This window comes from Eschrichtius robustus, chromosome 2 (genome assembly GCF_028021215.1).
Source record: "Eschrichtius robustus isolate mEscRob2 chromosome 2, mEscRob2.pri, whole genome shotgun sequence".
NCBI lineage: Eukaryota > Metazoa > Chordata > Mammalia > Artiodactyla > Eschrichtiidae > Eschrichtius > Eschrichtius robustus.
The window spans coordinates 12,392,265-12,417,021 of record NC_090825.1 but is presented as its reverse complement, the minus strand read 5'-3'; the positions used below and the strand labels follow the sequence as shown (position 1 = coordinate 12,417,021).

Genomic DNA, 24,757 nt, shown 5'->3' with positions numbered 1-24,757 from the left:
TGCTATCTTGCGTCCTCAGGTTGGACTCCTCCAAAGGTTACTGACCTTCTCCTCCAGGGCAGTGGAAAGCCTCCAGGTGACCATTATCTGTGCAGAGAAGCCAGAGGGAGGACTGACCTTTGCCACAGGTGCCTGCTTGCACCTTCCTCTCTGACATGCAATTACACGCTCCTTTTTCCTTGGTTTGTTGTCATTTAAAAGGCACTTCACAGTGATTTTGCAAGGCACAGAGAGATTGCAACAGGAGGCATTATCTCACATTCAGATAATCACTGGCTACAAAATAAGTAAAGCCTGCCGATGGTTTTCCTGGAAGCTTAAGTTTTTTTTTTTTGTTAGCAGAACGCAGCCTAGAGAGCTCCCTCCAGCCAGAGAGGAAACCCAGGATAGCTCATCCTCCATCAATCCTGACGCACAATCAAGTCCAGAGTTGGGGCAATGCTCACTTATCTTAATTCTTTACCGCTTTACTGCTGTGGAAAATGTTTGAAGGGAGGGATGATCAATCTACTCGTCAAGAAAGTGAACCGTGTCCCAGTGCTGTGCTCAGTGTCGTTGTGAACGTATCATGAAATCGCCACCGTTCCTGGGCCGTACGCGTGAGTGACAGGTCACCATTTCAGGCTGGCAGCTTTGCAGTGAGAAAAGATGGCAGGGCTACTTGTCCAGGACACTAGGTAATAGGGCCTCCGAGCTCCGAGTTGCTAGATCTTAGGAGGTATTTTTCCCTTCATGTCAAAGATGGAGTGTAAGTACTTGCATCAGGCAGTAGGGCTAAATGATAGTACATCTGTCATCTTTGAAAATCAAATGGGATATTCTTCCCAGATGCTGAAAAATACAAGATAGGATAAAAGTTCCACTGCATTTATAAAAGTGAAACGTATTTATAACAGACCCTCCAAGGTATCTTTTTTAACATATTTCAACATGACATAGTAAATAGGACCCGCCTAATTCCATGAAACTTAATTTGCCCAAAGCCTAAAGGTTGTTATAGTTGAAAACTTAAGTGTTCTGTTTTCACACGAATGCAATTCATTTTATAATGCATTCACTTTCATTTTAGAGAATAATCACTTGCATCTTAAGAAAGCGAGAGAAGTATTTTATGCAACTGGCATTTTTCTAACATTCTCTTCCAAAGTTATAGCGTTACATGTTCAAATTCAGTTTTTCAATCGGTTATACACACACAAAGCTTAAAACGTCAGGCCTCTGAGAACTGGTCCCCGCAATAGCTGTTCTCCCAACCTGCCCTCGCCTTTTCTCCTACTCCCAGGGCTGGTTCAATGCAGTTCTGCCTGCATCCAAATGCTTTCAGGTCACTTTTTATGATTTGGTTAAAATTAATGTAAAAATTACATTAATAAACGTGCTCACCCTGAACTAACTGAGCTGTCCAGCAGCCTAGGTAAGCCTTCCACACTGGCCCGGCTACCTGCTCAGATGCCTGCCTGTCACGTGGGCCCCGCTGCCAGGCTCCCTTTGGGGCAGGTGTGGCGAATGGGCCAGGGCCTGTGTTGTCAGGTGAGAACAGAGCAAGGCGGAGGCAGCTCGTGGACCCGTGTGCCAGTCCCCCAATCGGGCAGGTTCACCCTCTTTCCTAGCTCCTCGGGGATCACGTGATACCTGCCTTCTCATGTCACTTATGTACACCTTTTTTCTAACAACCTTGCTTCCTGCCTTTTTTCCCCGCAGCTCTGTTTTGTGATGTTCTGGACCCCCAATGTTTCCGAGAAAATTTTGATAGACATCATTGGCGTGGACTTTGCCTTCGCAGAACTCTGCGTTGTTCCCTTGCGAATCTTCTCCTTCTTCCCGGTTCCAGGTAAACAGAGAATGAAAGAAAAATTCCTATTTACCCTCGTGCCTGATTCAGTCTTCTTTGTTGGCAAACGTTTGCAGTCCTGTCCCCTCCCCCCCCCAAAAAAAATTTTTTTTAAGTTTTTAAATTTCACAGTGGATTAAAAAGGTGCAAAGACATTATCCAGTCAGTTGAAAGTTTTGAGAAACAAGTCAAACAGGCATCATTTGTTTCTTAAATTTGTTTCTTAAATCATTTGTTTACTGGTTGCAAACTCAGTAAAAAGAGCCCAGAGGGATAGCATGAGACGTTCCGGGGGCAGTAGAACAGTTCTGCGTCTTCACTGTGGTGATGGTGACACAAATCTATGCCTGTACTGAGACTCTACAAGCACTGCTGGAGAAAAGAAGAATCCAGAGTCAAAGCTGAGGGCAGAAATGGGCCGTGGAGCTAGTCGAAGCCGGGGCTGATGGCACACCTGCCACCCTGTGCTTGTTCCCAAGTCAGGCCACAAGCTGCCCCTGCTCTGAGGTGCCAAGCGTTCCTGGAGACTGTTGGGGGGCCTTCTGGTCCTTGGGGATGGGGTGGGGGTCACCGGGGGACCCAAGCTTTGGCGCCACCTGGAAGAGGCTGCACTTGCTGGAGATCAAGGCACATGTCGTTGACTCCCCAGTCTGAACTTGAGCGGGGGCTGGAGGTCCCAGAGCTAGGACTGGGGTGGGACTCGCCTTTCGTCTTTCCTCGCCTGTCAGGCCACGGGCGGGCGTGCAGACAGCCAGCCCCACCTGTCTTTGCCACCTGCTGGCTTTGGGCCAATCAGGTTAGCATCCCGCCCCGTGTGGCCTCACCCTCTACCTTGGCCAAACACAAGTGAGCATCTGTGTCTCATAAATTCAGTGCTTCCACCTGGGGCGGGCGGAGCACGGCGTCAGACCAGGAAGACTGCAGATTCTTCCTCCAGAGGTACCCTGGACACGAGCTTTTACCCCCAGGAGTGAGCACTTCCTCCCCCTCGATAGGCCTATGCCTGCTGCCGCCCACACGGGACGAAGGGCTAAGCCTCCCGCTTCCCCAAACCCCACCCAGTTTCAGATCAAACCTAAACGTTGCCCAGGGTGTCTGTGCCCCAAATCAGCCCGTCAATACTTGACGCGCTGTCCTTGGAGCCCCTCCTTGGCGCTGGGGCCGGTGCCCTGCCTGCCCTCCGGAAGCTCACAAGTCAGGGTGGGGAGACGGGGTACAGGGAACACGTTGTGAGGCCTTTATGAAAACGAGGGAGCCAGCTGCGGACCAGCGGTCAGGATGCGGGGGAGGAAACAGGGAGGTGATACCCGTCCCTCTTCTTCACCCACACCTCCCTCCTCCGCCCCTCCCCCTGCCTGCGGGCCGGGAAACCCAGCTTCTGGTCCAGCTCCTCTCCTCCCAGAGTCAACCGGGGTCACCATCAAGTTGCCGCTTCCCTCTGAGTCTTCTAGACAGGCGTGATCAGAGCTTGAGGCTACTAGGTGGGGGCAGGGGCGGGGGTGGAGGGACCGGCAGCAGCCCCCTGCCCCAGGGGTGGCGGTCATGGCGGCGAAAGGGGCTGCCCGCAGCCCACTCTCTGGACACTAAGGCTGTGAGGCGAGGGAGCCGAGGTGGGCACGGGGCTCCCCCAAGCCCAGAGGCGGGGACCAGGAGCCCCGGCAGGAAGACGAGGTGACCGCCCAGGGACCCTGGATGCGCCGCGGCGTCTCCGGGGGGTCAGAAGCAGCAGGGTGGGAGGAGCGGGGCGTTGCTGACGAGTCCTCGGCTCTCCCCTCAGTCACCGTGAGGGCCCATCTCACCGGGTGGCTGATGACCCTGAAGAAGACCTTCGTCCTGGCCCCCAGCTCCGTGCTGCGGATCATCGTGCTCATCACCAGCCTCGTGGTCCTGCCCTACCTGGGGTACGTCGCCGGGGGGCTCGGGGCTGCAGGCTGCTGCCACTTACACGCTCCGCCCGGAAGGTTCCATGTGCTCTTTCCTGGGAAATCCCCAAGCACGTCTCGAGTTAGAAATGCCGAGGGATGCCTTGGTTCGCTGCCCAGGACCAGGTGGGAGGCTGTCGAGGTCCATTCTAGAAAAGTACCTTCGGGGTCAGGCCCATACACAAACCGCACTGAGCATCTATCACGGCGTGGCAGGCACGGGAAGGTGAAAAACACAAGGGAGCAAGGGTGTCGCCCTGGTCCTCAGGGGCTCCCAGTCCCTTGGGGAAGGGGCATGGTCCGTCCCACGGCGTGGGAAACCTCACGGTACAGAGAGGACGGGCGGGAGGCTGTGGGCTCACAAGCGGGGGGCCGCGCCCCTCCCCCAGGAGACGCTGCGCTGAGACCTGGAGCAGGGGTGGGAGCTGCCTGGGCCCGGGGTTCCAGGCCCCTCCCCCCGCAGGTGGCCCGTTTACTAGCTGCAGCCCTAACCAGCAGATCTCGAACGCGATCGTCCGGTCCCCCTGTTGTCTACCCCTTTCCTGGGTTTTGGCTGGGTTTTGACTCTCTTTGTGCCTCAGCGGGGCTTTAACAGACAAATGGCCTTTGCGTTCTCATCCCCAGGGTACACGGAGCCACCCTGGGCGTGGGCTCCCTCCTCGCGGGGTTTGTGGGAGAATCCACCATGGTCGCCATAGCAGCATGCTACGTCTATCGGAAACAGGTGAGAGGTGGTGACAGAACCGCGCCCCTGCCTGGCACTCCCCAGGTGCAGGAGACACAGCCTGCACGGCCTGCATACGGCCATGAAGGGGGAGGGGAGAGCACAGCCCCCGCTGGCAAGGGCTGCAGGGAAGTGGCGTCCTCGGGCAGAGGCAGGTCTCCATCAGCCGATGGGCGGGCAGGGAGGTGGGAGACGGGATCCGCCCACCCCTCACCCGCGCCCCGAATGCTTAACACAAGAGCCGGGCACACAGTCCGCTCCCGAGTAACCCCACTGTAAGGAACACGCTGGCCTAAGATGCAGCCTCGGCGAGGTCGGCCCGGCCATAAACGAGGTCCCAGTCCGCGGCGAGGGCTCCCCTGAGACCCCGTGGCCTCCCCCTGCTCTTGGCTCTGCTGCGCTGCGTCCCTGCCCCAGCCCCACGCTGATGGGTCGGCTTTGGTCTAGAAAAAGAAGATGGAGAACGAGTCGGCCGCCGAGGGGGAGGACTCGGCGATGACGGACCTACCTCCCGCAGAGGAGGGCACGGACGTCGTGGAGATGCAGGAGGAGCGCGACTGAGGCGCGGCCCCCCCCCCCCCCCCCCCCCGGGCGCTGCAGGGACGGCCGAGATGACACTTCCGCGTCATCCGCTCTCCCGTCGTGTTTTGTTCCGCTTTCGTCTTTGGTTTTCGTTTGGGTAATGAAGGAGGCCTTGACCTTAAGGTTTCACAGCCACTCTGGCATACTGGGTGTGCCCACGCTGATGTGAAGACCTGCAGAATGGTCTCGCCGTTGCTTTGTGGAAACAAGCCAAACGACTGACTTCATGCCCCCGCTCCGTGAGAACCCCGAAGACATAGCTGCCTCGTAGCCCACGTTGCCTCCCCACCCCCTCGGACAGTCTCCCCTTGGAACCAGAGGGCCGCGGCTGTGCCGTCCATCGCCCTTCAGACACCACCGGCCGGCAGGCCACAGACTGACCCTGTCCCCTTGCATCGCTCTCGAGAACCAACAGGTGACAACTAGGCTTTCTTTGGTCGGCTTCCCAGTAACGTGACTGTGTCAAGAGATGTGGCTCGGAGGCATCGCACCGTGGATGCGACGTGTGAACGCGCTGGACCGGTGGACGGCCGGAAGTAATCTCCGGTGGGAAGGTGTGAGGTGCCTTGGGGGCACAAACTGACACATGCAAACGCTAGCACTTCACCTCGCCTCTTCCTAGATTTGAATGCGCGCTCACTTTCAGGCCCTGTCCTGTACATACGTGAGCTGCCTTGCTAAAGTTGTCCCGAAGCGCATCTCCCGGTTGCCGCGTCCTTGGGCATGACTTTCCCTGAAGGCTTGTTTTTCCACTCGCCTTTCCTGAAGATGGCACTAGAGCAAGGGAAACGGACGGAGCATTCTAACTTTACGTTTTAGTGTTTAAAGTGAACTGAAGCTTTAAGTCATAATCTAGCATTCTAATGCCAGGTTGCTGCATTATCACTTTGGAAGTAGATTTATGACCTGGTCCTGCCGTTCTTAGTCCTAACCGTGCGGCGCAGGTAATTCCGAGTGTACTTCTGTACTCCCCTCTCACACCACACGAGAAAGCAAGACGTTTTATAAACAATAGCAAAAAGTCACTATGTGATATTCCCTGAAATGACACGTTTGAAATCCATTTAGTGCAGTATATTTTTCTAAGTTTTGGAAAGCGGGTTTTTTCTTTAAAAAAAATTATGGACACGGTTCACTAAATTCTTGATTTAGTCAAAATTCCTAGACTGAAAGAACCTAAACACAAAAATATTTTAAAGATATAAATATATACTGTATATGTTATGTAATTTATTTTAGGCTAGGATACATTTCCTATTTTCGCATTTTCAATAAAATGTCTCTAATACAATACGGTGATAGCTCGTGTGCTCAACATACCTGCAGTTGAAACGTATTGTACCGATGAACAGTGTGTCTGGTTTGCAGCAGTTTTACAGTCTCTCATTTGTACATAAATGTAAGGGTCAGTAAATGACAAGAGAACTATTTTTCATTATGAGCAACAGGGGTATAAATGGGTCAGCTGATGTAGACAGTAGTGGGAGTGGAAATATATGCTAGAAGGGCAAAAAAGAAAGAAGAAGTCCAGCCTTTTGCATTTATTGCTTTCAGTGCCGTGTAATCATATTGTTCCTCATAGAAAAAAGAATGTAAAGGCTCAGAGTCAGCCATGAATATCACAGGGTTCGTTCACATGTCTGGACACCCAGTGACCCCTGGGGGACAAATCCTCATGTGCTTCCTCTGAGCGGTTTTTCCGCAGAGAATTAAGATGTGTCGCTTTGGGGTGGTCTCAGGGGCAGATCTGAGAAGATGGGGAAAAAATCTAATTGTATCGGCTTTTTTAAAGTACATGACTAGAAAATTAAACAGCAGTATTTTTTAACATGTGTGACTAGTATTTCATGCTTGTGGGGTTGGAGCTTAAAGAGTAAATTGAAAAAGCAAATTCTTTCCCTCCGAATCGGGGAAGACCAGCTAGGCTCTTCATTATGCAATTAGAACACAGCATTACAACCTCAGAGACACCTTCGGTGATAAAGAGTCACGGGCCAGGGTGTTTTGTTAGAGTTTCAGAAAACACAGGAAACAAGCCCGGACCCAGGCCACGGTGACGGGGCTGCGATTGTGCAGGGCACACGTGTCCAAAACCTTTCTCCTCCAGCCATATGCCCTCTCCTCACAGGTTCCTTCATTCGCTTGGGCTGCAGAAGTCACTTCACAGTTTGGGCTGACAAGCACACACCTTAACTTCCAGAGCAAAACCCACTGCTGGCAGGTTCTTCTGCAGCTGTTCTAACCAACACAGGCAGGAGAGGAAGAGGGATGGGTCTCCTTCCCACTTTTCAGGGTGAGGGGGGCACCCCTTTGACTTTGTCACCCAAAGAAATGTTCCTCCAACCCAGGTTTCTTTTTTCATGCGAGTCGCTCAGCTGACAGAAGTATTTAGGGAGCCGTGCCTGGAAGAGTCTCAAGTCAAGGACCGTGGAAAGACCAGACGTGACTTTCTCAGTGTGGACCCATGCCTCGTAGACACACAGGATCTAAAACCACGGGGGCATAAAGCTGCTTGTATTTAGATGCCGAGACGTGAGTCTGGGCTGCTCAGAGTGGTCTTTCCATCCCGAGGGCCTTCTCTGGGCCAGCTCAGGTCAAGAGCAGCTTGTCGCGTGGCCTCTCTGCTTTCTGAGGGGCGCAGGCGAGGTCATTCTCAACGCAGCTGCTGTGGGCTCTGAGCGGGACCTGTGTCACTGGCATCGGTGAGACACCAGGATCTGAGCAGGAGGAAGCAGGCCGGGCTTGCTCCAGGGAAGTCAGGACAGGCTGGGACCTGCCGGCCGCCACTCGGCTCAGGGCGTGTCCAGAGGTTTGCATGTTAGCGGGAAGCCCTCACTTGCTTGAGACTCTAATTTGGGCACAAAGGCCACTGGTTTACGTCACTGTGTGAGAGCCAGGCACGCCCCCCTCGTTGCCTGCCTCAGGCTGGTCTTGTGCAAAAGCCCATCTTCTTTGTTTTGCATGTGTGTTTTGCACCAGCAGCTGGTTTGGCTCTGGAACTGTCCAGGGATGGCCCATACCCTCAGAAATGGAAACTTTTAGTGATAGTTTAGGGTATATGGGATGGGGCCAGGCTTCACGACAGTAGTAAAAGCGCTTGGTTTTTCACTCCCCGAGTCCTCCCAGCAAATAACCTCGGGAGGTGCCCGGGAGGCCCATGAGAAAGGAGGCCCGGGGGGGGCTCCGCTCCATCAAGACCCCAGGGCACTTCCCAACCAGGAGCCAGCTCTGTGGTCCCCACATGCAGCCTTTTCTGGTCTCTCTTGGGATTGGGATAATCACTGCATTTCCCAAATATCAGAAAAGTTATTCAGTGATACCTCTAGAGCAAGAAGTGAAAAAGTTAACAGCTCCCTACCCTCCTACCTCATTCTCATTTGGGGTTCTTCTGGAAGGAAGGAGCAGGGGGAGAGCCACTTTTTTGTACCCTTAGTTTCCAGAAACACATCCATTTAAAGACTCAGTAGTTCTCTGACTGGGTTTTTTCTTTTTCTTCAAACGTAAGTGGGAGAGAGACTGAGAAAGTATTTATATAGTTGTAATTAAATGACATTATCTTGAGAAATATTTTCTTGTATTTAAAAATCTTTCTACTTCTGTAAATCTCTACATAGACCAGTGCCCGGGACTGCATGAGCTGGTGTGTACCAATTAGTCAGGGTTTCTGGCCTCTTTGCAGGTGAGCTGACCTCTAAACCTAGGACGAAGTCTTCATCAGTCAAAGCAATGCACGGTCCAGGAAAGGGGCCTTTTATGTTCTGAGTCCTAACCTTTTTTAAAAATATATAACCAAAAGCGCAATGAGCAGGGCTTTATAGCTCGTGGAGATTTGTAAGTATTGAGACATCTGTGTTGCGCGTGCAGCCAATTCCCTAAAAGCAGCTCCTGCCCGCCTTCTGAGAAGACAGGCACCCTCAGGCAGCGCCCTCACACGGCTCTTTCGTAAAAAGCACTTGAACCTAGAAAAGCATGTTTTAAAGCAACGTGCTTGGTAAACATTCAGGATGCTCCTCTATGTGGTTACTTGGAGTCTCTATTTCTGTCCTTTGAAGCAGCAAAACATCACGTGATTCATCGACTGCTCTAACCACACATAAAACGGGATGTAGAGAAAATCTGAAGATACACGGAAAGACCCTGTTGCCTGCCCTTTTAAAGGTTATATGTCTAAAATTAACTACCCAAATGTGCAAAATGAGGGACATGTTATTACGTAATCGGAATAGCCCAAACCCCACTCCGGAGTCAGAAAAGGTGTAACGAATTATAGAGCTTACTGTCTGACCTCAAAAGGGAAAACAATGAAGAGGAGCTGGTGAGAGCTTAAGATTTCACTTTCTCCTCCAGAGGGGAGGTCAGAACTATTAGCTACTGCACTCTGCGCAAAGAAGAGCACCAAAGACGTGCCTCCAAATCTTTTTTTTTTTTTTTTTAAGTCATCCTTGCCAAGTCCAAGTGGTTCCAGAAGAATTTTTTTCTCTGCTTCACTGGCAATCAACCAGGGTCTCTGAAAGACTGTGTAAGATCCACGCACTTTTATAGACTGCTGTCAGCTACCCACGGCTTCAGCACACGTTTCTATATGGTACTTTTTTTTAAGTTAGGAGATGTAACCCAAAGTGCACTTCACTAACAAGATTTGGCATCGGCTTCTACAATCCGTACATGCAAACAGAAGCGCATGAGAGCCAGGAAGCCTTTCTCTCTCCAGCAATATATGTGGTCTCCTTAGGTTCAAGAAGCGGGGAGACGGGGCAGACCAGCTAAAAATGCTTGTACCATTCGTTCACCATCCAGCTTTGTGGAAATTCAGTGACGTATGGAGATTGGTTGTTACTATAAGATTTAGAGGCAGATGTTCTCCAACCATGAACCAGGGACAAGAAATGGTGTCCTGGGGGTGGGAAACACTACGGCCAGGTGGACCCGGGTTCCCTGAAGTGTGGGGCTGCGGACATGGGGGACCCACAGTTTGGATGAACCAGATACTGAAGGAGAAGTTCAAGTTACTCTGGTGGAACAAAGGCGGTACAGGGTTCCCATGACCACCAGTCACCCAGCAGCCAAAGCATGGGGCGGTCAGTCACTGGGAAGCAGGCCACGCCCCCACGGGTACCACATTCGCAGGGCTTCTGGGCAAATACACTGCCCCCTGGGCCCATGCTCTATTTGGTTTGCTTAGCGATGTATTGAGAGGGCAAATATCTAAAGCTGGAATGACCAAGGAGCTAGTCATAGAGCTTCAGGAGTCCTGACAGAGCCGCAAATGGGATTCTGTCCAGGTTGGTCACCTGAACAATGAGAAGCTCAGGCCATTATTGCTAAGGCTCCTTCCTGGTCTAACAGTCTACGCAGGATCTGGGGTTTAGAACATGGTACAGGATCCTGCAATGGAAAAATAAAATTACCTCGTTCTCCGTTTCAGATCTGAATATTAGCACTGATCCAGAATTTTTTGTTTTAACAAAAGTAAGTCTTCTGGGAGTCATTTTTCTCTGTGTGGCTGTCAGCTTACAGGCTTTTCAGTTTTTCATCAAAACTGTGGGTTTAATTTAAACTGTCAAAACCAATCACATTAAAATATGTGTGGAGCCTTGATTAAAACTGACTGCAGAGGTTGGTATAAAATATACGTTGCATTTAAACAAGTGCTGTGTATGTATTAAATAGATGTAACTTTCTGCATCGTTAAGAGCATTTATATGTGCTTTTCTTTTGAGGATTTTTTTTTGGAGGGGAGGAGGTTTGTGCTCATACATTGTCAAATAGCTTTCATACTCTAATTTTACTTTAAGTAAAGCTTGAACGGTCAGCATATTGATTGAGATTGCTTTTAGTTTCTTGATTTTCTTATTCTAACCATTAGTCTGTTTACACGCCCCAAATTACGTGGTTACCTATTTCTGACTACAATTTCCCTTTTTTGTAAAACGTACATGGATATTAAAATTTCGCCCTTTGCCTTGGTAAATAGCTGAAACCTCTACCCGCTGGGATATTTCCCCAAACTCTCTGTCTTACTTAAATATGACTTATTTCTTCAAATTTTACTCCCTCCTAAGATGCATTTTTACTTTCCATAACTGCAATAATATTGAAAGTTCTCTGAGGCCCGGCTTCTCCCCACCCCTTCTAGAATGGGGACACCAGATAGCCCGGCTTTAGGAAAGTGAGAGGAACAGAAGGTGAAAACCCCTCCTGCCCACATCTAAGGGACTCTTGCTCTTATCAGTCTTTATGTGAAAAGCATTTCTCTTTTTAAACCCTAACGTCTTAACCTCAGAGAATGATGGCTCTCATTTTTTTAACCTCCTATGAAAGATTATATAGAGAATGTGTTTTATTACCTGCCAGCAATCAACAAGGATGTTAGCATGCTACTGACTTGCTTGAGATCGCATATTTTCTTTACTGTTTCATGACGTTTTTGAGTTAAATCAAAGATCTCAGCACTACCTCTACCATGCTTCCCTATTACTGCCTCTAATATTACAGGTTTTTGAAGTCTAAGAGGTCATCGTTCTTTCCACCCACGGCACTTGGGATATGGCATGTCTTCCTGCTTGGCTGTGATGCCAGGATGTGGAGCTGTGCTGGCCCAAGCATTGCCAATTTTCCCCATGGGGAGCCGTCCTCCCGCAAGGGGCAACTCTTCACCCCTCCCACACTGTCTCCTGATGTCCCAGATGAATCACATTATCATCCTCCCAAAAACCTACTCCACGACACCCCGATCCCCCCACCGCGGGGGGGGGGGGGTCCCACTAACCCCAATCAGTTTCCCTCCTAGTTTCTCGCACATCCCTCCCTCCCTCTGCATCTTAAGTCCCACTGGCTTAGCTCAGGGGCTCCTGGTCACCTAAGGCCCGGATGCTAAAGAAGCCTCCAAAACAGTTTCCTTCTCCAGGCTCGTGCGTCCCCCTGGACAGCGATGTAAATGGCACCTCCTGGAGTTTTGCAGTGCACAACCTGCACAACCATTCCCGGCCGCCAGCCCACCTCACCCCCACCCTGCCTCACATTGCAGAAGACCTTTAGTGTTCATACCTGTCTTCGTTTATGAAGGCTGAGGGCTTCCAATCAGGAGGATGTCAAAGTAACCGTCACGAGCCAGTTCCTGGTTTTGAAACGCCTGCCTCTCCCCTCTTTACCTATCTGTGAATTATCCCAAACCACGACATCCGCACCTTATACAATGGTAGCAAACTTCCAGAATGTTTCCCCTTATGATAACTAGTTTGGATACATTCACAGATACAATCTAACGGGTGTTCCGGTTAATATCAGGGAGAAAACTATGCCCTCTTCTAAGTTTTCCTATCCAACACTGTTAAAAGGCAATGCTGGGATGAAAGGTATACTGGCATTGCTTATATTCTTACTTTCGGCCCCCAACAAGCTCCAGGCTTCTTACTGGACAGTGCAAGCCAGTACATACCATGCTAACTTCACAGTTCAACACACTGGTCTTTGTGCAAAAGGAACAAAAGAAATCAGGAGCGCAAGGCCTAATTCTATCTCTGTGGCTTATTAGCTGTGAGCCAGGCAAGTTATGGGGTGCCTCTGGTTCAGCCTCCTCTGCTCTAGAACGAGATCTTTTCTAGTCCTCATCTACTGCGACATCAGGATTTGCAGAGCCGTAGATGGCAGTGCGTGAAGACGGGGGTGCACGTCTGCTAACCTTCCAAGTGGTTTGGAAGTGCCCCAGCCAACAAATCTATGAACATTACTGCCGGCCTGCTTTCAACAAAGAAAAACTACTAGAGCTTTTATAGAACAAAACAAAGACTAATTGTACCTTAGGTTCAGAACCTTTGAATCCAAAGACCAAAACAGAATGAACAAATAGAATTATTATTATCAAACTTTACATTATACTACACACCTGAAATTCTTTCATCTGCTTCACGTACCAGGCTCTCTTGCTGTAATGGCAAGTGGCTGAGGAAAGCTGGCTGTGGTCGGCTCCGGTCTCCCCCAGCCCTGGGGCCCTGTTAGGACAGAGGCTCCCAAGTTCACACATGATGGGGTCAAAAAGCAATTTCTTCCCCGTGCCTGGCAACGCCACATCCTATTTCAGCTCTGTTCTTCTGCCTTTCCCCTAAATGCTGCCACTGCCCAGACTTCAGCAGCCTTCCTCACCCTCCGTGTTCCTCAATGCTATTTAATTCCACTCTCTTTAAGAAAGACTCAAAGCGGCCCCCTACACCCCAGGCCCCAGGCCTGCTCCCACCTTAGTTGGGAATCCAGTTCTACACGCTCCTGGGTGACCTAACCTGGGCCTGTTTCCAATTCCAAATACACGCTGGGGATCCCCAGGGCTGTTTTTCCAGCCATGACCTGTTAAAGAGCTGCGGTCCAGTCACCTCCCTACATCTCCTCAGAGGGTCCCAGAGGGGCCTTAGCACCCTTCCTGCCCCGCCCCCCATGCCATCTCCTGACTAGATGAACCACATGAGCACCCACCCGGAAACCAGCCCACACCGTGTCCCACCTCTCCCTCAGTCAAGTCACCAACCCTGTCGGTTCTCTCTCACTATCTCTCACTTCTGTCCCTTCCTCTGCAGCGTCTTAGTCCCACTGCTTAGTTCAGGGGCTCCGGGTCACCTAAGGCCTGGATGCTAAAAGCCTCCAAACTGGTTCTTATTTCTCCAAGCTCATGTGTCCTCCTGGACCACCATGTGAATGACATCTCGAGTTCTGCCGTGCACAACCTGCACAGTCATTCCCAGCAGCCTGCCCACCTCACCCTGCCCCTCCAGGCTGGCCCCTCCTGTCTCGCTAGGCACTGGGGTGCTGAAAGGAGGGCCCTGCGCTTACCTGGGTGGGCGCCAGGCTGAATCTGGGCTACATGCAGTAAGCAAGGGCTCGGCCAGAAAGGAGGAAGCTGACACCAAAGAGAAGCAGCAGTACAAAACGGGGACTCCTGATGGCGCCCCAGCCTCCTGCTCCAAGCTTAACGTCACCCCCCCGCCCCCCTTCCAGAACCTGTTTCCGCTCCCATCCCTCACTCACTCACCATGAGGGCGTCAAAGGACCAAGAAGAGGTATTTTAAAAAGCGGATTTGGAGAGATGGTTTCCTCGCGGCGCTACACGGAGCCCCGCCCCTCCTCAGGGGTGTGTGCGCACGCGCGTTGGTGGGGTGGGGAGAGGGGGCCCCTTGACACTTTAACCCTGACGACTCGGCTCTGCAGGAGACACTCAGAGACCCTGAGGTGGGCCCCTACCGTGGGGGGCGCTCGGTGGACGGGTGTCCTCCTCGCCCGTCAGGTCTGACGGAAGAGTGAGCTGCAGGAGAGGGGGCGCTGGGGTGGCGGCACGTGCCACGTTCACCGGGGCAGAAGGCGCCGAGGTCTTCCCCGTGAACCAGGCCTGGGCGACACAGATCAACCAGCTGACCTGGGGGGTCATCTCAGGTCCTAAGGGGGTGAATGGGGCTCAGAAGAAAGAAGCTAGAGGTAACACTGGACCCTTGGCACTGCAAAGGAGGAAGTGGTGGGCCAGGGGAGGGACCATCAGCCACCTCGTGAGAACTGCTGAGGAGAGGTCCTGAGCTGGGGGCAGCGGGGTCTCCAAAGACCCCTGGAAGCACCCTGTGTGAGAACGAGAGAACAAGAGCTGAGCCCCGGGCAGGCCCAGGGAGCAAGGCTGGCGTAAGACAGCAACTACCAAGAGTAAAACCTCTTACCCTCCGCCCTCCCTCCTTCCTCCTGCTCCAACTCCAGACCAGGCAGTTAAGTGATCAGCGATTCCATCCCTGGTCCAGCTCATCTGTTACAAATGCACGGGGAGGGGTGAGAGGGCCTCAGAGGGGCCGGGAGGGATGGGGAGCGGAGCGCTGGGCCAGCTCGTCTTGCATCCCATTTTGGCATGTGCCTGCCCAGAGCAGACATTCTTTGGTGAATGAATGAAGTCATTCACACGTGCCTCCCCTGCACACACGCTGATTCTAGGCCACCTGCGTAACAGCCCTCTTCCTTGCAGCCTTCTCATCTCCAACCCCCTCTTCTTGTCGCTAAGGTCAAGCTCTCCATGAACTAAGATAACCTGAGCCAGTTCCCCCAAAAGGGCTCGACACAGATCGCTGACAGCCCCTCTGCTGGCCTTCCCTTCTGGAAGCTCCCAGCCCTAAGTCTCTCTGTGAAATACAGATGGGAGACCGAAAGCATTCTCACATACAACTGCCTAGTTAGAGACTGTGAACAGCTGGGCAAAGGGAATGAGCAGAGCGCGCCCAGAAACTGACCCGTGAATGGCTTCTACAAAGGCAAACAGGCTCGGCCTCGCTCGAGGAAGGGAACACAGATTGAAAGTCCAACTGTCAACTCAGCAAAGAGCAAAGTTTGACAGAGCTCGGCGCTGGCAAAGGGCCTAAGGAAACGCCCTCCTGCTCTGCAGCGGAATGCCGATCAGTGGCACCTCTTCAGAGGATAATTCGGTGACATGTTCCAAGCTTACACTCAACTAGGGAAAGAGGTTAATGTCACGGGCAAAGGACGTAAAAAAGCAACGCAGGGAAGAAGTACCACTGACCCGTAAATATCTAGGAAAAATGTTCACCCTTATGAGAATCGAAAGCCATTTAAAGCTGAACGCCTTCCTTTCTCTTTTCATTTTTTTTTTTTTTTCTTGCCAGGTGGTCAAAGTTTAAAATTAAATTACCCCTAGTGTCACCCAGGGGACAATGAAGCGGGCTCCGCAGTACCTGCTGGTGAGGGTGAAATTCCTGCAACTCTTTTAAGGGAAGGTTGGAAATTCGTTTCAAGAGCCTTAAACAGGGTCAATTTAAGGATGCATAAAAAGACCGATGAATGAGAAGGCTCATTACAGCACCACTTACAATTGAGAACACTGGAAATAGTCAATGATGTTAATTATATAAGTGTCCTAAAGATTTTTTTTTTAAACCTTAGTCTATCACAGCTCCTCGCCAACTAGCACAATTAGGATGTGATCTCCAAGGACGTGAAAGACAACTTCCATGGCGTGTCTGCTCTTCATGTTCTCAGCATTCTCTCCAACGCTCTGAGGAGTGCGGTCTCCTAAGGAATGGCACAGCGTGGCAGTGTTTTTATCTGCCATAAACTGCATCCCAGTTCTTGATTTCGGGAGACGGCACCAGGCAGGTATTTGGAAGACAGTGTCCTTAGCTTAAATGAATATTCCAAATTCTAACAGAGAACGAAAAACCACCATCGCCAGACCTCTCAGCCATCTTGCTAGGGTCTTGCAAGGGTGCAGGGCTGGGCTGCAGGGTCGTGGACAGGGGAGCAGAAAAATCCGCACTCAGCCCTAGGGAGCTGATTGGGAGAGTGTCACCCTGGGCTTTTCCGCCCAAGGGCCAAATCGGTGTTGCCTCTGGAGCTGTGCTGGGGGCCGGAAATCTGGAATGAACCCTCCTGACCCAGCAAGTCAGAAGGTCATTACCAGGCCACTGGTAGTGGGCCCAGACAAGAGGCAAGGGCCGGAGGAGTGGGAAGGGGAGACAATTTAGAGAATGTGCAGAAAGAATGCCCAGGTTTCGAACAAGGGAGACATGGTAAGTGGGAATGTACTGTATATACACATAAATACTCTCGTTTTACACACATGACAGTTGGCATTTTCTTGATCATTTGCTGGTTGTAATTCCTAAGGGCCTCCCTAGGATCCATAGCCCAGATCCCTGTTTTTCTCCACACTTCCTACTGTCGGGGGAGGCGATGGGGGAGAAATGCCAGAAACACTGCCCTCGGAATTAAGGACAGCACCACAACTCAGACAAGAGGAGGGGGAAAGGGGAGAGCGTATTTACAGCATTGAGTTTATTAACCCAACTGAACGGGGCAGTGAAGGAAGAAGAGCTTGCTGTTGCTGTTTAGCATGGGAGGTCTTTTTGCTGCCGTCACCAACCTGCCACTGCTGCTCTCTGGATGCCCAACCCCTAAGCAGTGGGTTCTTCAGAAGCCCAGCACCATTTTGCAAAGACTCAGTTCTTTGACTCACAGGAAGGTAGGGCACCGCTGGCCGAAACTTCATTCTCTCACCCCAAGAATACCTTTGAAAGCCCGCCGGCTTCCCCCTTCTTCAGATGATTAACCTCTTTCAGTGGCAGTCCGATTCATACGCAGTGCATGCAAGTTCTTGCTATCACACTTCTGGGTGCGTTTCCATCGGTCTGGATGGTTCTCGAACACCCAAGAATGCTGCACACGCTGAGGGCCCCTCCTCGGCAAACACACGGCCAGGCTTGGGTCTGACTGTGACTGCAGCCCTGCTCTGCAGGCCTAGGGGATCTTCCTGGAAGCCGCTGTTGAGTGCTTGCACCTTGCTTCCCCCCACCCGCAGGGGACACAGACCGTGGTGGAGGTGAGGACTGAGGCTACAGAGGCGGGGTCACTGGGCCCAGCTCCCCCGAGCAGTGGGTGATGAGACTGGTCCTGAATCCAGACCCAAGAAGCCCAGAAGTGTGCATCTAATTTGGGGGGATCCCTTCCTTACAGGTTCAGCACTGTAAAGTCATCAGGCATCACAGGCCCGTCTTGGAGGTGCTGGGAAGTTTAAAGCACTGAACCCAAATCTCCCAGGTCCTCAAAGTCAGGCATTTAACCAGAACGACACAGCCAGGCTTCTGAGTTTTTATTTTCTGTCTGTTTGTTCTTTATTCTTACAATCCTTAGTGGCCAGGTGTGCTACAGGGGACCAGCAGCAAAACCCGAGTAGGCTCTGCCTCTGACAGCGAAGACGAAGCCTCAGCAGGTCACCGAGGAGACTCCTGCCGCGGATGCACGTAGGACCAAGGCCCCAAGCTGACGGGAGCCTTGGGGGCACAGTTTTCTGAGCAGGCGCGGTTGCTGACAAATGCTGACGCTTTGCAGTGTAAACAGGACACTCTGCTAAACAAGCCAAGACGAGCGGGCCAGGTTCACACCACGTTCCCGGCTGCCCTCCCTCTGCAGCCCGGCTGACACGGAAGGGAAACCACCGCCAGAGACAGAAGGTGGGTCGTTACCCTCTGCGAATTCACAACACAGAGAGTCGGAAGCGGCTAAAACGCGAGTAACGATACCAGAACGTTTTTATAAAGACAATGGAAACGAGAAGGGAGCTCATTAAATACATTCACTTTGGCTTTCTTCCCACAACGAAATACGCGAGGTGACCAACATTACTGTGGATTGCTCTGGTTCCTGTAGGAGTACCATATTTTAGCACCATTTATGAGAATACAGATCAAGGCATTTTTCATTATACAAAAGGTCTTAAGTACAAAAAAATTATTTTAAAGTTCAGAATTAAGCTCAACCACCCCCAAAAGATTGCCGAGACTGTGGTTATCTCCAGCCCCGTATCCTTTCCTTGGATTACCCATGTCTTGGCGATTTCACTCCTGACCCACAACTATACCCAAGAAATCAACAAGAATGCGATAAAGCTCTGGTCAGTGTTCTCCCTATTAATGAGTATTCAAAATATGGAAATATACAGATGGCCATAAAGGCCTGGGAACAGAGATATACATAATAAATGGCTTGTTGATATGACTTTTCACTACAATTATCTATTATCTCCAGACTTAACGACCACTCTGTATAGTTCAATTGTGCCTACTAACCCATCCCACCATTCCCAGTAATAAATATCAATTTACCATGAAAAAAAAATGCAAATGGGACAGCTCACCTTCACCCTCCCAAATGTGGCCGGGTCTCAGGCTGTGGGACCTCGCGTACATAAGAACGTCCCAACGCGACTGCAGGCCAGCAAGCAGGCGTATTCATACATACACACACATGCCTTCTGGTCACGGCCGAGCCTGCCTTGCTCCTACTGCTACTGCTACCAAGGGTGGGAGCAGCCAAACCAGTTTAGTTTTGTGCTTCCCATGGTTCCAAGTTATTAACTGGATCACACAGGTGTTAATCATCAGCTGCCCATGTCTTAATTCACTGCATAACTCAGCACTGGCTCCCTGATCTCTCCAGCCCCTCAGAAGACATCACCAAGAAGTTTTTCTGAAAGAGTTAAGCATTACATAGTCTCCTTCTGTTAAGTAGGGGACTTAAACTTTAGAAAAAGGAATTTGCAGAATCCACGCACAGAAGTCTTCCACCGGTTCAGATTTTTATCCTTGTATAACGTAAGCCATGGAGGTCTGTCTGTCAGGCGTCTGTTGCTTTGTTTTTAAAAGGCATTTTTAATCTAAAATCAGTTCCTCCTTCTTCAGTTCACTTCTTACAGTTCCTTGGGCCATTTTTAAATTACTTGACACTGTGCCCTGCCTTTGCTCAACTGTTTGGGGATTCTATACCTTTCACACACATTTCAGATTCAGATTCACTCCACACACATTCAGGGCTTCCTTTTTATTGTTTTTAAGTAGATACAGATCTTTTAAAAAAGGCACCCATGTATTTTTGTGTATGCCTACAAGTAACATTCCCCGGGAGGTTTATACTTCTGAAAACACTTTCTGGCTTTCAAAGGGGGAGTACCTGCAAAGTCTTGCTTTAGAAAGAGACAGAGAGGAAAACAATCAAACTTTAACACCAAAAAGGAGAAAAAGCCAGGAAGTCTATTTGAGTCCTACTTCTATGCTGTGATGTAAGAATGCTAGATCATTAAAGGGGAGACAGCACCTAATAGTCACCACCTGGAAGCTCTTCAAAATGCAGACTACAAACTCGTAAGTGAAAGAGCACCTTGGGGTGAAGAGGGCAGGAGGAATAACACAGCCTCTTAAAAAACAAAGGAAAACACAAGCACACAAAAACCAACAAAGGTGTTTCTTCCAACAGAGGTGTGAGATTCACGTGGCCTGAGATTTTACCCGATAAGCTCTAGAATTGGAGGGAAAAAAGAATAATGAAAGAAAACAAAGGCAATGTCTGTTTTCCACAATCAAAGAAAAACATCAGTATTTACCAGATATTAACCAAATGTATAACAGAATAACCAAAGTGTAAATGGCTCTATCTAGACAGCAGGGTCAATCCTGTTCTGTCTTTTTAAAGCATTTTTGGATATGCTGGATTCTAAGGAAGAGGAACTGACATTTCAGATCAAATCCGCCCCCCCCCCACCCCGACGCTGAGATCACAAGTGAAAGAGTGCACATTGGCAGCTTGTTCTCAACGGCCACCATCACTGTTCCATGTGTTATGAGTGAAATCAATGGATGCTGTAAATGTAGGAGCTTAGCAGGTGAGGAGGGGAAGCGGGAAAGGTTCTGAGGGAGCAGCGTTAATTCCATGGAACTTGTTACAGGGAAATTCTTTTAGGTTTAATGCACCCTTAAATGAGCTCAAAGGTATAAGTCACGCCTGTTTAAGGTAGACATTATCCTTCTGCCAAGACCATAGGGTCCAAAACCACTGAACTCTTGCAATAAACTCTGGGATAGAAAGTAAGCACAGTGTCGTTCCTACTATCTTCCTTTTTCTGGAACACTATCATTTTAGAAATTCCCTCTGAGTAGATTATCCTCCTGAATCCATTTTGGTCTCAATTCAATTTCAATTCTGCTGCTGTCACCCGACCAGGCCAAGACCAGGAATGAAAAATGGAATTAAAACTTGGGGCAACCGTATTTGCATGTTGCCAACAAAAAAAATATTTTTAAAGTTGGCCAATCATCTATATTTCCTGAAGGACTGTTTCTTTGAAAGCTTTACTTCTCTTATGCTGTGATCCCTCTAAGCCTGGATGGCAGTCTGAGAGCAGAGTGTAATAAGGCCTTGGGACAGAGAGCAACTTAAACGCAGCCTTTTGAATTTTATCAATGGGGTGGTTAAGACCACAATTTCTGCACACACTCTAACAATTATCACACACAGGAACAAGAAAAAAGTATGCAATGTAAACAAGCTGCCCAGAAGCCCAGCTCAACTCAAGTTCACTAAGATTAGAACATTCGCAAAATGCAAAGACAGGTGATCACGATTATTATTAAATTCAGCAGCGGCTATGAACCAACAGTTAGATGGACACAGACCCCTACTGCCTTATACAACCTAAGTGTTTGAAGTTGTGCTTTTAAAAATGTTCAAGAATGAACGGTAAGCATTTCCTGTTTCAAGTTACATGAAAATTAAGTTACATAAAATGAAGCATCAAAGCCAACAAGAATTCATCATTTTTACTTTCATTTGGCTTCTAGGTACCTCCTTGTTTGAGGCACCATTGCATTTCACAGTGAAAGACAAAGCCTCTCCAACACATTCACACACATTTACAGCAGAATTTAATTCAAACACTCCAATGAATAAGTAGCTACCAAAACGTGATGAATATTATTGATGAGGTAATGGGAAAAATACCAATATTAATGTAACAGTCTGCATAGTTTTATGGGTCCTCTGGGTTTTCTCAACCAAGAATTTTAATTTTTAAGTGAAAGCAAAACTAACACTATCACAAAAGGTTTGCCCCTCTGAGGAAAAAAAAAAACCAAAGATTAGATAGCTTATAAACTATAAGCTTAAATTGGACCAAATAAAGATCTTACTTACTATGAAATAAAGCTCAGTGCTTCAGGGTAACACCACATCCACAAACACTGAGCCAATTCAGATGCCACTGACACAGTCCTAAAGAGTGACACGTCCCATCCCTCGCGCCGTGGCCACAGTACACACCCCACGTGGATGATTCGGGCCCTAGTGCAGACCACACTCAGCTGGGCTGCCCTGTCCAGCCCCCAGGCACCACCCTAGCCTGTGACATGCAATCACTCGTGGCCAGAACACTGCCTACCCCAGGCATAGCCAAATCAAGGGCAGATGCAGCTCGGCCATGCTTTTGCAGTCAGTTTTAAGCACGTGCTCTCTTTAAACTTACCCATGAAAAGCCTGAGACGCTTTGCTGTTATTCATCCAACAGAGGAGCCACACGGATTTGGCAATGGAAGCATTCTCCAAAAAATAATAATTTGGCCTTGGTCTCCTCTAAAAAAGCAGGTGGATCTAAGCCTTGTTCTGACTATAAAATGGTGAATCCATGGAAGTGGAGACTAAGGAACAGCCCCGATCCTAGAGAGCGACAAGCCGCGCTCGCCCGCCAACCACCCAGCGCCTGCACCAAGCACCAGACCCGGTGTGTTCCCAACCGCAGGCGCCTGTCACGTTCTTCAGAGCCAGGACGTCCTGCTGCCACTGCCTCTCCCTGCAGCTCCTTCTCCAGCCTTTAAATAACTCACTACTGGGGACCCAGCTCCTAACCTTCCGTTAGACAATCTGCTTAGAACAGCTTTAATTAACGTGTAAATCCAAACCACTGCTCGATGAGACTATCAGAGGATGTTACAGCTGGGCCACTGGCAGGCTTTGTCCCAGAACCCTACCATGTAAGCAGACTGCATAGGTGCACAGGAAGGGCACTGCAGAGACCCGTTACCACCAAAACAAAAAAATTACCATCTTCAAAAACAACGCAAAGCCAGTTTACGACTAGAGAGAGCTCTGAGCGTATTTTCCTCTCCAGAGTAAGTCTCCGCTGATACAAATGTGTTTGTTTTATGGAGATGCAGTTTGCACCTGTCAACAGGTGTGCTCTGAAGGCCCCCAGTGAAACATATTGCATCATAGGTGAGGGAAAAAACTTGATTACTTCTGATTATCGAAAGCTAGCCTTCAGAGCATTCCAGCCCAGCTTGGCTCACAGGGCCCAAGAGTGCTCAGAGCTCATCCCAAGGGGCCTGCGGGCCCGAGGCCCGAGCCGAGGAGCCGCCGGTGCACCTTGGCCGAGTCGCCGGGCCGCCCGAGCGTGTCTCACAGACTCGTCTCCTCGCACACTCTGACAGGGATGTTGTAGTGCCGATCATCCTCGGCGATCAGGGTCACCACTGGCCAGTCCCCGGGGGGGTCGGTGGGATAGACGGTGACGAACTCTTCAGTGCTGTACTTGGAGAGCCGGTACACCTGAATGGCGTGGCGCACGGCGTAGGCGAGAAGGAACATCTCAACCTGGGGGAAGAGCAGACACTGAAGGGTGTGGCGGGAAGCCACAGTGAAGGATGCGGCTCGCCACCCGCTCCCGCCCTGGTGTCCCCGAGGTGCACGGCACGGCTCAGCCACAGCCCTTCTTCCTCCCCGTGGGCCCAGCCCCCGTCCTTTCGTGTATATGGGTCGTTATAAGCAAGCACATCATCAAGAAGAGATCCTGTGCCTGATCAGGGACGCGTGTACAGAACATGCAAAGAACACCTTACAACGCGACAATAAAGAAGCAAATAACCAGTTTAAAAATTGGGCAAAAGACTTGAATAGGACAGATATTTCTCCAAAGAAGATATGCAAATACCAGTAAGTACATGAAAAGTCATCAGGGAAATGCAAACCAAACCCACAGTGAGATACCACTTCCCACCCGCTCGAATGGCTACAATCAAACAGATAATCACTGGGGGCGACTGCTGAACGGGCACCAGGTTTTCTTTCAGGGGAAGGAAACAGTTTTGGAACTTGACACAGGTGATGGTCACACAACACCGCAGAGGTACCGAAAGTGACCGAGTTGTACACTTTAAAATGGTTAACTTTGTGTTATATGAACTTCACCTCAATTTAAAAAAAAAAAAAAAAAGAAAGAAGTGTGGTAAGGATGTAAAAAAATGGGACTCTGAAACATTGCTGGAGGGGATGTAAAACAGTGTAGCTGCTTTTAAAAAGTTTGGCAGTTCCTCAAAATTTTAAACACAGAATTACCAAGTGGCCCAGCAATTCCACTCCTAGGTAAATACCCAAGAGAACTGAAAGCACAGTTCCACACAAAAAACTTGTAAATAATGTTCACAGCAGGATTATTTATAATTGCTAAAAAGTGGAAACAACTCAAATGGATGAACGAAATGTGATATATCCATACAATGGAATATTATTGTTAATAAAAAGGAATGAAGTACTGATACATGCTGCAATATGGATGAAACTTGAAGACATCAGGCTCAGTGAAAGAAGTCAGTCATAAAAGACCACATATTATAAGATTCCATTTATATGAAATGCCCAGAATAGGCACATCTATAACAACAGAAAGTAAATTAGTGGCTGCCTAGGGCTGGAGAAAAGGGAATGAGGGCATGGGGTTTCCTGCAGGGGTGAGAAAATGGTCTAAAATTAGGCTGCTGTGATAGCTGCAGACCTCTATAAACAAACTAAAAACCACTGAGTCAACACACGTCAAAAGGGTAAACTTCATGATATGTAAATCATTATTTCAGTAAAACCGTTATTTAAAAAATGTTACAGCAGACCTTGTAGGGACTCGGAAAGGATTAACTTCAGTCTAATATGCAAACCCCACTTCTACCAGGCTTGTTACTGCAAGGTATCTGTAATGGTTCAGGAGACCTAAGTAACTTACATTCGGAGTACAGAAAATTTTTAAAAATAGTTTTATCTTCAATCCTGCCTGACCCAGCAGTGACCACCATCTTTGCTCTTTCCTCTGTACCAGGAAAAGGTAAGCACCAGAGTCAGCCGTGCAAGCAGGAAAGTAGCACTCTGGATAGAGAGACTTAATGCCATTCTAGTGGTTGGCTCCTCCACTAAAAACACACTTCAGCTGTTCGGGGCAACGTAATGAACACACCAAAGGTAGATAGTGCAGTGTGTGGTGAGTCAACTGCTGACCCACACGACAGTACTGGGTCTCTGTGTGAAACTCCAAACTTAGCATATCTGTGAAAGCTCTAAGAGCAGGCTGGGCTCTACTGGCTA

The 24,757-nt window shown here is 49.5% G+C and overlaps 2 protein-coding genes across 4 annotated transcripts in view; one reads left to right on the top strand and one right to left on the bottom strand.

Moving 5' to 3' along the window:
- The window catches only part of ANKH (ANKH inorganic pyrophosphate transport regulator), a 141,153-nt gene extending 134,266 nt beyond the window's left edge, over nucleotides 1-6,887 (top strand). The window contains exons 9-12 of the mRNA XM_068535162.1: nucleotides 1,702-1,831; nucleotides 3,609-3,732; nucleotides 4,378-4,477; nucleotides 4,925-6,887. Coding sequence (XP_068391263.1) covers nucleotides 1,702-1,831; nucleotides 3,609-3,732; nucleotides 4,378-4,477; nucleotides 4,925-5,038 — 468 coding nt within the window. The 3' untranslated portion in view covers nucleotides 5,039-6,887. The remainder of the gene's footprint in view (nucleotides 1-1,701; nucleotides 1,832-3,608; nucleotides 3,733-4,377; nucleotides 4,478-4,924) is intronic.
- A 10,788-nt stretch (nucleotides 6,888-17,675) lies between these two features.
- OTULIN (OTU deubiquitinase with linear linkage specificity) overlaps nucleotides 17,676-24,757 on the bottom strand; it is a 33,069-nt gene continuing 25,987 nt past the window's right edge. For all 3 annotated transcript variants that reach the window (XM_068535163.1, XM_068535164.1, XM_068535165.1), the window contains one exon: nucleotides 17,676-23,002. In XM_068535163.1, coding sequence (XP_068391264.1) covers nucleotides 22,808-23,002 — 195 coding nt within the window. In that variant the 3' untranslated portion in view covers nucleotides 17,676-22,807. The remainder of the gene's footprint in view (nucleotides 23,003-24,757) is intronic.